This window comes from Empidonax traillii, unplaced genomic scaffold, assembly GCF_003031625.1.
Source record: "Empidonax traillii isolate 1590-97213 ecotype Southwest subspecies unplaced genomic scaffold, ASM303162v1 scaffold252:size1141739, whole genome shotgun sequence".
Lineage (NCBI taxonomy): Eukaryota > Metazoa > Chordata > Aves > Passeriformes > Tyrannidae > Empidonax > Empidonax traillii.
In genome coordinates, this window is record NW_020955445.1 from 152,933 (window position 1) to 168,315 (window position 15,383).

The following is a 15,383-nucleotide window of genomic DNA, read 5'->3' on the forward strand; positions in this document are numbered from 1 at the left end:
CTGATGTGTTACAACTTAGCACTTGGCAGAAGGGTTTGAAATGTCGCTTGAATGCTGCCATCCCCGTTACTCACCTTGAGCAAATGTATTTCTTTAGAACAGAATGTAAGCAGTTAATCTCTAGGTTTTGTGTTTCATACATCATCCGTATCTCCATTCTGTGTTTAAATCATTAAACATTTTAGTAATTTTTACTATCAGTGTATTGTCCAAAAACTTTTTACATATGTATATTGATTAGTTCTTCAAGTGTCATTCTTAATTAACAACTTGTTTTCTGTCCAACTTTTTTCATTTCATACACATATGTATTTAAACAGGTATCTTTGTTTCTCTAGAGTGATCGTCTTGTCGTTACATCACTTATGTACTGGAACTGACATATAATTTCAGTATTTTTGATCAAGCAGGGATTGGTTAAACTGATAATGACATATCAATATTTTTTCCTGAACATTTTAATATAAATTTTATATTACTAGCATCTGAAAAGTTGCAGATCTCCACCAGCAAATGTTGCTAAATAAAAAAGGGTAATTTTCCTTGCAGATGGAAAAGCAAAGCTTCTGCTCTTCTTTTATTGGGACTACTGTAACAACCCTTTGCAGTGAATACTACAGATGAAACTTCATTCCCTGTTTATTTTCTTGTTTAGACATCACTGTTAATAAGCAGCTTTTACTGCTGCATTAGCAGACACAGAAATAGACAAAATAAAGAACAGATCATGTGGTGTCTCACTGCCCATGACAAACCAGTCATCAAGGACATTTAAAAGCAAGCATTATTTACTGTATGACCTGCATTCATTCCTGTGAAATTTAAGAGGACTTTTACTTTAATTGTAGAAAATAGGGCAGAATACAACATAGCCTGTTTTTCGAAGCACTCTGAACAGTTGATAGTGGGAAAAAATAAACCATCTTTTCTCTGTTGGCAACCTGCGAAGTTGAAATTTAGTGAAGCAAATTATTTGGACTTTACAAGTAACAAAAAAATAGCATCAATGAAATGTTTTAGAATTTTGTAACAGAATTTGTAGATTATTTAAATTTTATTTTAAGATGTTTCAGTGTTTTTAGAGCACCTGATGGTGACACAAAATGTTATCTAGAAACATCTAGGATGTCCTCCGTAGTTACCTGGCTGGAACAGGTCTGCAAGTGGATTTTTTGTCATCTTCCTACTCCCACAAATATTTGACATTTCAAGAGAAATTTCCATCCCTAACCTGAACAAAGAGTTGAAGACTTTGAGGGCACAGAGTTCTGAAATGCTTCCAGTTCAGGCTTGAAATTAGAAAGCCGTCTTCCCCCCCACACCCCCGAAGTATTAACTTGAAACAATTTTTTTCCAGTTTGATGCTTCATAATCCTGATTTTTAGTTGAAAGACCAAACAACTTTGATGAAATTACATTCTCCCAAGAGAACTGTTTTCATGAAAAGACAGGAACCTTAGTTGTGGTTTTCCATGTCACACCCCATGATAATGAAGGCTACAGAAGGCATTATCCTTCTTAGGAAACCTGGTACCTCAATAGGTACCCACAAACTCCCAGAGGAGGAATTTCCCACATTTTAAATCAAGGTTGTTTGTACCTATGAAGGTGTCTGTACACATATGCAAAGATGTCTAAAAACTCACTATTGCGGTCTCCTCATTTTATTGCACATCTTCACCATCTGAGCTGCTAGAGCCCCAGGGCACTAGGCAGCTGAAGAGTGACTGAAACATCAAGCAGTAGTACAATGTCAGACCATCCCTCTCAATCACAGACACTTTTCTAGATTGATAACCAAGGAGAGGAAGGTAGAGGTGCAAGGTTTCCTAAAATGCTTTTGCTACTTTTTCTTTTTTTTAAGTGCAGTCCCTAACTCAACCAGACAGTTGCTTTCAAAGTGAGTTTTAAGTAGACTGTATTAGATCAACAGTTCCAGGACACTGGGTGATGTTTTCTTTCATCCAGAAGAAGATACTAGGCATCTGACTCTTTTCTGTTTTATGAGTAATCTCAAAAAGGGGGATTGTATTGCATGTTTTAGAGACAGACAAATTTCTCAACCTCAGAACTGCTAGCCAGAAATCATCTTGCATGGCTGAAGCCACCAGGACATACCACATGCAGAAGGAGGACAATAAGCTCCTGTTGGAGTGGTTAGCAATAGGGGGCTTACACTCAATTTCCAAGGAGGTCCTCCTGAGTGCCCTACAGTGGCATACTGTGGTAGTCACAGCCGACCTAAAAAAGCAAGCAGTGCGTCAGAGTGCTCCCAGGCTCTGGCCATGACCATTCATTCTGTTGCACTGGTAACGGGACCCTTGGCACACTTTTGACCTGTGCCAACCACCATTTGCCTGAACTGTTCTTGGGGTCCATCGGGCATTTTTGCATGGCCCTGGGAATGTCCCCAGGAGGTGCTGTGCATACAGCCACCTTGCTTGGGATGCTTGGAGAAGTCACTCCAAGCCATTTAGCTGAGGACCTGTGAGTGTTTCCAGCGTCACCAAACATGCCCATCTAGCTGTGGGGTTCTGATCTGAGTCTGCAGCCAGATTCCTAGGATAAACCAACAACTCCTGCTAGCACCCACTTTTTCCCACATGTGGGGATTGAAGGTACCCAGTATCGGAACCAATCTTTGTGCAAACATAGCATTGCAGTTGGCTGTTTTGCTGTATGCAGTGTGCTGGCATCCTGTACCGTCGTCTTGAATACAGGTTTACCAAAACACCTGAGCAGCACATTTGGATTAGGAGAAACACTAAGGATTGAAACCGCCAGAGCTGCAGGGACCTCCTCATGCAAAACTGAGCAGTGGGACAGAAACAAGTGCTTGTAAACTGTGACTTATTACTTGTCTTTTTTGGTTTTGCTGTTGCCACACAGTATCAATATCGGTCCTGTAGAAGTGAGCTATGAGAACTGCTGGTCTGGTGTGTTGTAATTAAGCTTTCTACAATAGTCCTAGCATTTTCCCTTGTGAACTGAAGGGATATCCTGCATAAAAGGCCATGTTTGAAAAACATGGCTTACAATAGCCAGCTGTATTTTTATTACACCCACTTTTCAAAGGCAGTTTAGATGTCACTTGCCATTACTTAAATGAGACTTTGGTCAGACTCCTGTGAAAAAACCCTTGAGAGGGTCTGTGTCCCCACACACCAGCAAAGATGATGGGGCTACAGGTGGCCCTCTCCTGCCTGGTGTACCCTCCCCAGGCAGGGCCTGTCCCCAACACTACCATTGCTCCGTGCTTTGTGACGAGGGTTGACTGAGGCTCCCTGCATAACAGAACGGGGTCAGGAGAAGAGGAATCATGGAATCAACTGGGTTGGAAAAGACCTCAGAGATCATCAAGTACACACCTTCTTTATTCCACCCTGCCTAAAATCACGGTGTGCTCTCACTTCTCTGCCTCCCCTACCTATTATGTACAGTCCCTCTCCATTTAGTTTTACCTCCCCTACTTCAAACTTAGATGTCAGAAGAAGCACTTCATTCTTGACTTCATCTGTCTTTGTGGTTTCTCTCTTCTCCAGATCTTTTGTTGTATTCTGGCCCTCATCCGTTGCAAGAAGAGGCAATCCATGTAATTGCTGTTTATTTTGGAGGGAGAAATTACCTGGGAGAAACCTCCTTCCTGATCCCACATTTAGCATTTGATTTAAACCTGAATAAATGAGCAAGGCACTCTAACAAGGCATTAAGGAATTTCTTGATTGCTAGATACGCCCATACTGTAGTTGGCTTCGAGAGAAGATGCAGAAAAAGGAAAAAGTATATATATATTCCCTTAGAAACCTACTACTGGCATAAAACTTAGTATCCAGTCATATTGAATTGATAAAATAATGCAAATTAAATATTTTTCAAACATCTGCCTTTGCCTGTACCAGTAAATGAGTCCTGTTTACAATTCTATATGAACAGTATCTTTTCATAAATTGTGCACATGGTCATAGCATTCACAGTATGTCACAGGAAACACTAGGGGGTTACAGTCCACCTCAAGCATTTGCTTTAAAAGGTTTAGACTTTTTAAGTGAGCTCATGGTGAATTTCATAGTGGCTGCTTTATTTACATGCCGCCTATCAGAAAAGATCAAGTATTTCTGTTTCCCTAAATTAGCCCTCTCTGGAATATAATAGCAGCTTTCAAACTCACCACATGTTATCTATATATTTTCAGTTATAAATAGGGTCATGCTTGTGAGTTAATGGGTTTAGTTCTGAAAGTGCCAAAACTTTGATCAACACATGTAAAACAATTGGCTGAAAAGGGTGATTTTGATCAATGCTTTATACATCAGTGTTCATTACCTACAGTATGACAGGAAACATAACCACTACTGAAACCTTTTAATATCTGCAAGAGGGAAAATGGTACTTGGAAATTTAAAAAAGATTAGATAATAAAAGAGCACTTGAGGCAGTACCTCTTATGAATACTTGCAGGATATATAATGCAGTTACAGAACCTGAAGCACAAATCATTGCAGCTTTCTTATTTCTTCCAAGCTTTATTTAAACAATAATTCAACTATTTAAAATTTCATTTATAGTACAGCAGTCTTGTTTTTTTTTTCTGTGCTGTGTGTTTGTTTATGTACCCAGTGGTGGGTTTCTATTTGGAAACTTAAGCTATAAAAAAATCAGTTCCTTGATTTGGTACAAAATATTGGTAAGATAAAAATCCTGGTCTCATTGACGACAGCAGAAATATTGCCATTTCAGCCACAGGGTCCCATACAAACAACTGACTGTTGACTTGGCCACACAGCCAGGCATCCTGTGAGTAACTCCTGTGGAGTCAACAGGGACATCAGAGCCGCACAGGCAGGCTTCCTATTGAACAAGATGTTAACTGCAATACTGCAACACATTTACTTTGAATAAAGCCTCCATTCTTTAATCAGTGTAACTGTCAAACTAAGGCAACTGTAACTTCTTAGTTTACATACCAGCATCACCCAGGGAAGAAATTTACTTCTGAATGAACACAAAGAAACCTCATCTACTCATTCAAATTATACCTTATTTGAAAACACAGGCATAGCATGGTTCTTGCCTGGGGAATAGGGGACGAACAATGTGAGTATTTCTAAACATTTCCAGCCTTACCCCTTTGTTGACAGACCCTTGAGTTATTTTGGAAGCTCTGTCTCTGCTGCCTGCCATGTCAGTTATTATATCGAAAATTTAATTGTACAAGGGCTTTGACACTGAACCTTATAAATTTGTTCCAACTGACCTTGTCTCAGTTATTTGCCAGCCTGGCACGGAGACTTAGCAGTCATTATTTGTTCTCATGCAGTAGGTAGGAGCAGCATGGAGCAAGAGATAAAATGGACCTGACATTTTACATGACTGTAAATGAGGAAGAAGCTTTAAATAAAGAGATTATTATGCCTACCACAAAGAGTGTTGCATTTCTCTTAAACAGACCAAATTCAGGTTGTACAGAATTACTGCTTTGTACCGTGGGTGTGGCTGTTTGCTCTGTAGCATTTTCAAACATCTATTTAAATTTATTTCTGTTTCACCATTGACTTAATTACTCCTTTCTACACATTTCAAAAAAGAAGTTTTAGAGCATGGCTTTCATGTTCTGAAAAAGGTACAAGTCACTGCAATGCAGTAAAAGCAGAAAACATGTATCGGAGTACAAATCCCCAACTGGATGTTTCACAAAGTTTCAGAAATCTGCAGCACACTTTTAAATCTTTCTTTGAAAAAATCACAGCGAAAAAGCAAAACACAGCAAAAGCTAGTGAATAAATGGTGCTGTATTTGTAGCACCACATCTGCAAAACGTTCAATAGATTTAATCCTTACTTACACAAGTGTGAGAGCAAAGCATCACCTGCAGATACTTCAGAGGTACAACTTGCAGTTGAGCTCCCTCTGTTGGCTCTGCAGCAGCTGAAGTGCATTTAGTAACTTCTTTTTCAACATAAATACATCATATTAACAACACTAATCTCTGTGTAAAAATCATTATGTTGCACTACTAAAAAATGTGAACTTCAGTTCTCATTAGAATCATTGGAATAAACAATATTTAAGAAAAAGTTAAACAGGAACCTCGAGGGGCTCAGAAGTGAGTCCTTGGAGTGGGTGTCTAGCATATGGAAATCCAAATTATCTTGCAGCTCAATGATTTATTTATAGGTTCTGAAAGAGAATCTGGAGATGAGTTTCTTGCACTTTTTTGTTCCATACTTTCAAACAATTGGGAAAGAAAACAAATTCATATCCAGTCTTTAGAGAGACTCCGCTCAAAAATGATCAGTGTGTGCTCTCAGTGAGTTGATGCCTCCAAAGGAGAGCTGTCTGCATAGAACCAGCTGACAAGGAGACTTGTAAACTGGATTTGAGTCTCACGGGTGAGGCTGCAAGCAAGATGGAAAGGATTTCCAGGAAATGAAAACTGGATGTGGGAACCCATGTCCATCCTTTGGGGTTGTGTGCTTGGTGATAACTCCTGATAGCCACTATGCAAAGCCACTGTTCCTTTCTTGAAGTCAATTTTCTCTGTCTCTTTTTCTCCTAGGCGTCTGGATGCCAACCACATCAACTATGTGCCCCCCAACTGCTTCAATGGCTTGGTCTCCCTTAGACACCTGTGGCTAGACGATAATTCTTTGACAGAAATTCCTGTCCAAGCTTTTAGGAGTTTACCAGCACTTCAGGCAATGACATTGGCACTGAATAAAATTCATTACATACCAGACTATGCCTTTGGAAACCTCTCCAGTCTGGTAGTTCTGTAAGTTTCATTGATTGCATTTTAGACACAATCTTTTCTTGCAGGGATTTGGTCTCTTTGTGATGAATTACTTGAGGATGCAATGTTTAATTTAGATGTTACTTGAGACAACCCTTAGTTATTAAATATTCCCCTATGTCCAGTTGGCAAATTATAGGTAAATAGGTATAGGTATGGGTCTGTTTTGTCTAACAGTCTTAATATTAAATTGATATCTTGGGGCTATGAATCTGCAGTTTCCTTTCTACAGTTGCATAGGCTTAGTGATATTCCTGAGGTCAAAAGGTCAATGCCATTTGTTCAGAAGATTTTCTTTTATAAATATAAATACAGTTTTCTGGGTTGCATATGTAATACAACCCAAAATTTTTTTAAATTATCTTGGAGAAAACAATTTTTTTACATCTTCCTACAGTTTCACTAACATTTCCTAAACTACTTGTTTTGAACTAGCTCAAAAGTTTCCATCTCAATTAATAAGTATGTAAGGGGCTTAAAAACTCACCCTATCTGGTCAGCAAAACAAACAGGAAGGGAGGAATTGTGTGCTCCGTAAGAATGACTGAGGGAAGATTAGAAACAGGAAATGAACGGAAATCTTTCAGGGGGACTTGGAAAGAATGCTGTCTGGTTGAAAAAAATATGCATTTCCCTTCATAGAAAGTATATGTATTTGGTTATGTTTGCATACCACTTCAACTAATTAAAACATGCATGGCTGGCACCAAAATCTTGAAGGTATGCTAGAGAGCGTGATTTCAGCTTTTTATCTTCTGGGAATGTACCAAGTGGAAAAAAACTAGACTGGCTGGAGAAACTGAGGTGGAGAAGGTATTTCAGGATGCTTTGGAAAACATTACATTATTAAAGAGAAAATGATATAGTCAGGCTTTACAACCTGTCTGAAGCAATAGTTTGTAAGACACTTAGTGTGGTTTAGCATATTCTAGCCCCAGTGTAAGCACTGAACCTGGCACACATCAGGGTTCTTTATTTAGTCACTATCTCTGCCTAGTGCTTAATATACAAGTACATAGGACCCCAAAAATGGGGATTAACAGCTGCCTTGTGCTGCAAAACCTTTACCTTCTCTTTACATTAAGTATCAATCACATTCAAGTTAAAGCGTGGATGGAGTTATTTGATTAGGCTTCTAGGCTTGTATCAGTAATAGTAAAGACAAGAGGCTATCTTGAACATTGTTCTCTAGATCCCTACCAGAAATGTAGCGGGAAGAGGACAGTTAAGAAACTCAAGAGAAAATAATTCCTTTTCATGCCCTGATTGCTTCTGCTCAGTTAGGTTTCCTTATTTAAGATCTGCCTTCCTTATTTCTAATCTTCTGGGCTATATAGTGATTAATAATTTAATCATTCCTCATTATGTGCAACATTTGATACTTTTGGCTCATCAAAATCTTTGTGTGTGGTTATGCTTTCATTTGTTTGCTGCTCTATACAGTCTGGCAAATTTTGAACTCAGTGCAAAAATGCATGGTCAATTGGAGCATGTCAAAACCTTTATAATTAAAGATCCAGACATAAGTGGAATTTGGAGATGCACTCTTCATGTTAACTAAAGCATTAAAGGTCAGTGTAGTCATTAAAAATAGAGTTGACTAGGTTTCTTCCTAGGAAAGGAAAAACCCAGAGAACATTTTATTTTACCATCAGAATCCCTGCCTTTAATGGACAGGTAGACTCAATTTCTATAGGTTTTGCAGAAAATTCAGACAGCCTCTGATCTTTAACAATATTTTCAGAGCAGAATGAAGTATTGAAGGGGCCTGGCAGCCCTCATTCACAGCCTTTCGTTTCTTTTAAAGCACTGCTCCTCTGGTTTCCCTCCACTATAGGGGTGAAGTTTAGAGGACAAAATAAAAGGAAAAATCTGCTAGGGAAAAGACATCCTTTTTAAATTAAACAGCCTGAAGTGCCTACAAGTTGTATCTACTCACATTAATGAGCTTGACTTAGAGTAGGTTTTCTCCATGTTGTTTTAAAGATGTAGAAATAGGCAGAACTCCTACTCTTTGTGTGTGGGGATTGGTTAAAATATATAAAAATTACTTTCAGTTGCTAAGTATTTCAGGAAGTAGTTATTGATTTTCATAATTTCAAAGGAAGGCAAGTTATAGCACTTTTAAGATTAGTTAGTTTGCTCATCTCAGCAAAGCTACAACTTTATGTCTTATGGTTCTGTGTCTTCTTGCATTCTGCAAGCCTAATGCCCCTTACCTCTATGCCATGCTATCAGTGTCCTCATGTGCTGCTGGTTTTTGCCATACCCTCTAACACCCGCTGAAAATATGTCTTCCAAATATACACCTCACACCCCACACACAGTTTTCAAGACAACATGTTAATTAACCAATTAACCATCACTGAGAACATGTCTATTTCATATGCAGATACCAATCTGGAACTGCAGGATATAACATTTTTAAACAATCTAGGTGGTTTTAAAACAGATCCCCTCTATGAAACCAAACGGAAGCCTGTGTGGGTGGAGAGGTATCGGAAGAAAGCGTAGAGGAGTGGTGGAGGTGCCTCCTATACATGCACTTGCAAAAGCATGACTTGCATATAATCAATGCGTGCCTGAAAATAAGTTTCTTTAACCATCAAAATGTTTTGCTTAAGTCCACTGTGTGCAGTGTGCTTTCCTGACTGCGTGCTTAATGTTCCCCTGCAGACATCTCCATAACAATAGAATCTATTCCCTGGGAAAGAAATGCTTTGATGGGCTCCACAGCCTAGAGACATTGTGAGTTGACCTCTTATTTGTTTCCTATTTTTTTTTAGAGTGTTTTCATTAATATTCTGAAAGGATAAAAATAGCCTAAAAGCCAAATGTGGGTTTTGGCTTGCCTAATCGTTACAGGATCTAAGTGATAGTTCACAATGACTCTATGTAGCAAATCCTATTTTTGACTATAGAATTAGTTTGCCCTTTTTAATAAGCATTGTCAATTGATAATTTGTTTGAAAGACAGTTGAAAACTGTATTGAGCATTGAAAATGAAGTGACTATTCATGAAGTTATGTTTGTGTAGTTTAATACTGTTTATTTGTCTTGTTTAATCAATAAAGCTAATAGCTAGATTGGGAAACTGTCACAATGAAAAGCTTTAACATTAAGAAAGTGTCTTGCCATAGAGGAGTGTTAAAAAAATTGGATGGTGGAGGTTTTTTTACACCTGGAAAAAGCAGAAGTTCCAGGTAGTCAAGTTACACTTGTGCTTCACAAGCTGAAGAAGAGAAATGTGTCAGCTGTAGCCAAGTTTTTGTCTTTAAAGAACTCTAGTAAAGAATAGCACTGGTAAAGATTGAAATTTCCTCAGGTTTTCACTGTAGTTCTGTTCAGACCAATTCAAATATTTTTGAGTTGTCTAGGAAAAAATTGTTCTACAGAAAGTGCCAAACAGAAATTCAGTGCTGGTGGTTAGTGCAAAGTATGCTGCTACAGTTAGTCAAATAAAGATGTCTTCTAGAGTCACCCACAGACCCAAAAAATGCCACAAGGACAGGAAAACCTTGCATATCCTTCCTATAGCACCTGCCACAGTCAGCTGCATCATTTTCAGAGATTTTAGATGTTCTACCCAACCAGGGCAGAGGCTAAAAAGCCTGTTATGAGGAAGGAATAGTTTCAGACATGAATAGTGATAGTCTAAAAGTTTCTGTTTGCTTTCTTACCCACAGAACTGTGTACTGGCCACTTTCGTGTTTCATTAAGATCAGGAAGCAAGATGTTTAGGTCTTGTTGGTTTTTTTACCACCAATTTTGATTACATTGATCCCTTGCCCCACTGAATTGCAGTTTTACAATTTGGACTTTTAGCTGGCTGTGCTGGTTGAGAGGAAGTCCCTTAGTGTAGCACTGGAAAGGGAAAGGAAGAAGGAAAATATAACTGGTTTGGGTTTTTAAGTGATATTCGCATGGCACTTCATCAAAAATGGGGGAAAATAGAACAATGGAATAAGTAACTGCAAACCCAATCCCAGCCATCTGACACAGAGGACAGTCAGGAACCTGGGAATAAGCGTAGGTGCAGCCACTTCACTTCAACAGGACAGTGTAGCACTTGGCTCAAGCACAGTAATTGCATACTTTATAGACTAGCTTCCAAATAGTTTCACGATAATCTAAAGATCTTGGTGTAAATGACGGACACCGGCTTTAAGATCATTTGTTTGCGTTGACGCATAAGTCTGGAAATCACATATAACTGGAGGGCGAAACCAAACCGTACATGCCTGTAATCTCTTTGTCAATAAGAAGGAGAGATTTACAAGCAGGAAGGAAAGCCTTGTTGAGTTCAGACAGCAGTTTCCTGCCTGCATTACTTCAGCCTGATGCTATTTCAATTTCAATCTATTGTAAACTGGGGCTTGTGTTTTGCCTGTTTAAAAAGGCTTTTGCTCCAGTTTTTCAGACTATGTTCATCGCAAAGCATTGCCAGAGAACATCACAGTAAACTGGCATATGTCAGGTTTTTTTCCCCTGGTAATACTTTAAAGCAATGAACAGGATAGGCAATTTACAAAACAGCAATCTGGTAGTAGTATCCAAATTCACTTACGTTTTCTTTATTGCAGAATATCTTAGATGTAACTAAAAATAGTTACATTTTTATGTGTGCCGATAAAAAATAAAATGATAATGTGCCCTAATAGAGTTAGCTGGAAAACATCCATACACTTTTGAGGATTTTCTCTCTTTTTGCTGTATGTGCCTTTCAATGCCTGGAAGATGATAGTTGATTGCAAATGCCAACAGTGCTGTGTTATCTGTTATGCGGTGCATAACCTAAATAATAAAATCTTTTTTTACACAGAGATTTAAATTACAACAGTCTGGACGAGTTCCCCACTGCTATCAGGACACTAACAAACCTAAAAGAACTGTAAGTGCAGAGTGCATATTAGGAAGGAGAATGTTTCGTATTGCGTGTGATTATTTTTTTTAATGTTGGTGATTTTATCAGTAGTCCTTACAACTTGATACTCTAGGAAAACCTAATAAATATGCCAACATACATAAAAATTCATTTTCAACATTCATTTAGCATACTCAAGTTCTGACAACTTTTACGCTTTTACTTCTTTTTTTCCAGGAACTTCATCCTTGGAATGCTGTAAATAATAAACACAATTTATTCAGTTTTAGTCCCAAACACAACAGTTAGATTTTGCAGGCAATGCAGTATATCAGTCTTCTAGCCTAAGAAGAAGGAGGCATGGTATCCATATTAATACATCAGGTTTAAATGTCTTGACCAACTTCCCTCCCTCTTCTCTATTAAATTAAAGCAATTTCTTTTCAATATATATAGTCCTTTGTAATGCTGCTTTTGGATGCACAGCCACAGTTTACATTTAAAAGAAATCAACAATGAAAATAAATTATTCAAATGTATTGTAAGAAACAGTTGTATTATTAAAAAATAAAAATAATTAAATTATATTCACACATCATACACACAATGTACACATAAATGCATATGTTCAGAATTCTTTACATTTGAATTATTTGCCATGTTACTGGTACCATCAGCGTAGATTTTTGACAAAACTAGGTAATCACATACTAGTTGGACATGGTTGTATCACTGCTACATCACAAACTGATCTGAAAAATACTTTTAAGTAGCAAACTGAGATTTTTTCCAGAGCAGGGATCCCCAGACACTTTTGATTCCTGCTCAGCACCTTCAGTTTTGGAAGAATGCAGCTCTGGAAAAGGCAGCAGGGCTGAGTTTCTCAGCCCAACTGTTCTCAGCTGCTGTTTATGTCATAAAATAATTGGTATGACCTCAAAGGATTGCCTCTTTGATGATCCTTGGAGTCAGTAACCAAAAATGGATAACACAGGTTTGCAGGAAATGCACCTTGTCCAGTCCAGCAAAGTGCCTGATGGCCCCCACAGGACTTCACCTCTAAGTATCAAACTTATTATTGCATCTAAGCTCCTATGTGCAAGAAATATTTGGAGTTTGAAATTGCAGCCTGACATCCCAAATCCAGCACAGGTCATGAAACCACCTGGTTCTGTGCTTTGGGACCTGGAAGCTGATCTTGTAAGGATGGGGTGTTTCCCACACAGTTGTCCATGCCCTGCTGTTCTCACCCACGTGGCAGCCCAGGCCCAGGCTCATTGCAGGGCCACCTCAGTAAGGGTGCTTCTGGGTGAGACCTCCTGTCTCTCTCAGAATTTGTGCTTGGGCTGAAAACACAAACTATCACCTTTTATCTACAGCTAGTAGCAGATATTTCTCTGGGAAGTAGTCATGCCATTTCCTTGGTTTTTCTGCCATGCAAGAAATTCCATTCAAAACCAATCTGTTTACTCGTTCTAGATTAAATGAGATGCTCATATTGCTCAGAGTCTGCATCTGCATGTTTTTATTGGGTGCAGAGGAAGCAGGGATGTACAGCCTTGCTCTGTAGCTCATCACCAGTAGCACAATGCCTAAACAAGTCAACCAGTAATGTGGGACCTGTTCAAGTAATGGCCAAGTGTGCTTGCATCAGTGAACAACTGAACGCTTAGTAATGCATAAATTTAAGCTGGGAAGCCTTCTTCATACCCGACTGAACTAATGGGAGTTTCCCACACAAATCATCATTGTTCTTTTGAAATCTTAGTTGTTCCTTTTGTTTTTCACAATGGGAAATTACTCATTTGAATGAAATCCGGCAATTAAAGATGAGACAAAGATTTGGCTTTCTATCCAGCAGCCACAACTACATTTTGGTTGTGTCCACATTTAAAATATTTCATCAAAGAGGTGGTTTGGGGAGGATCCACATTACTATATAATGTATAAAATAATTTACTTGATAAACTTGTGCCATCCAGGAAAAGAAATATTTGCAGTTCAACAAGCATGGGGGAAACATATTGTTAGCTATTTAATTATTAGTATCAGACTATTAATGTTCTTAGTTCATATATGTGTGTATATTTACATTAAATCTTTACACCCATATGCATATATTCTGGATTTTAAAAGGCGATTTTTGCAGTTTACTTCATCTGAATGGCTTTGTTCCTTTGTTCATTTAGAAAAGTGCAGAATTTCAGCAATGTTCCTTCCCCTTTCCCTTCTCTTCCCTCCCCTCCCCTTCTCTTGTGCTTTTTTCAGTTCTGTCTTATCCCAGAAAACAAGGATATACCTTTACATACAGAAACTTTTCTTATTACTAATGAAAAACAAAGAATACAGATTGAGTCTTCCCTCTTTTTTTTCTTACAGTATAAACCATTTTTCCTTTTGTAGGGGATTTCATAGCAATAATATCAAGTCAATACCTGAGCGTGCATTTGTGGGTAATCCATCACTTATTACTATGTAAGTGATAAGAATCTTTTCAATGACTCTTTGTATTAGAGAATGTGAAACTAACTATTGTATTTGTGGCTAATTGTCAAATAGCTTTTCTTGTTAGTACAGTATGTAGCACATCATTATACAGGCAAGCAAGCTCATGTCTTTCCAAATTCATGGGAAGAATGGCAGTTTGCATGCCCTGCTTAAGGGAAGCAAGTAGTGGTCTCTGGCCTTTGACCTTTTATTTGAACTATTTCTTCTAAGTCTCTCAGCATTACTGGCGATGCAGAAGCTAGTAAAAAATTACTCTTGATGTATTCAAGTCTGAGTTCCCATTCTTTTACATGAAAATGCACTTAATCTGCAAACTTAAAAATAAGAAACTGCAGAATAAATGTAAGAAAAATAATTACTCATCTTGAGTAATTTATCTGCAAAAGCAGCATGACTACAAAAGGGCAAGGGAACCTCCTCTGAGTCGGTGAAGTTCTGACTTTTTCATGTCTCAGGTCGTAACAAAGTTCTTCATATGTGTATTTCTGCCTTTGCAAAGCTGGGAGGAAGAGAGAATATTTTGTTGACTGTATTCTGACCTTAAAACCAGGAAAACAGATACTACTTGAATATTAAAAATTTGAAATGTGATTGATGATGATTAGAGGGTCAGAAAAGTCCAGAGGTTCACCTTTGCTACAACCAGAGGTGCACAGTATGTGATTCATGATAGAGAGTTTACTTGTTTGCTTATAGTACAAATAATATATTTAAAATATTTTAGAATATTTTTCATTAAATATCTTTTATCATCTTTTTCAGACATTTTTATGATAACCCTATCCAGCTTGTTGGAAAATCTGCTTTTCAACACTTACCAGAACTCAGAACTCTGTATGTGTTTACTTTTTATTTTAATTTTCTTTATATTTTGCAATATGAGAGTTGTCCCACAGTTTCCTTACCATAATTTTATTGAAATTATTTTTTCAAATTCTAGGACTTTAAATGGTGCTTCACAATTAACAGAGTTTCCTGATCTGACAGGAACTACAAGTCTGGAGAGTTTGTAAGTGTTAGAAAAGTATTTTTGCTTTGTTTTATCATCTTGGATACTGCCTTGTTGTAAAGAATGTCCTAAAAAAAACTACTCGTTTTTCATACTTTAAAAAGTAATATTTTTTCCTAAATTCTTTCAACAGAACGCTCACAGGAGCACAGATCACCTCTCTCCCCAGATCAGCTTGTGACCAGTTACCTAATCTCCAAGTGCTGTACGTT

At 38.0% G+C, this 15,383-nt stretch overlaps 1 protein-coding gene across 2 annotated transcripts in view; it reads left to right on the forward strand.

Moving 5' to 3' along the window:
* LGR5 (leucine rich repeat containing G protein-coupled receptor 5) overlaps nucleotides 1–15,383 on the forward strand; it is an 88,124-nt gene that overhangs the window by 56,775 nt on the left and 15,966 nt on the right. For both annotated transcript variants that reach the window (XM_027889097.1, XM_027889098.1), the window contains 7 exons: nucleotides 6,557–6,772; nucleotides 9,467–9,538; nucleotides 11,613–11,681; nucleotides 14,058–14,129; nucleotides 14,925–14,996; nucleotides 15,103–15,171; nucleotides 15,305–15,376. In XM_027889097.1, coding sequence (XP_027744898.1) covers nucleotides 6,557–6,772; nucleotides 9,467–9,538; nucleotides 11,613–11,681; nucleotides 14,058–14,129; nucleotides 14,925–14,996; nucleotides 15,103–15,171; nucleotides 15,305–15,376 — 642 coding nt within the window. The remainder of the gene's footprint in view (nucleotides 1–6,556; nucleotides 6,773–9,466; nucleotides 9,539–11,612; nucleotides 11,682–14,057; nucleotides 14,130–14,924; nucleotides 14,997–15,102; nucleotides 15,172–15,304; nucleotides 15,377–15,383) is intronic.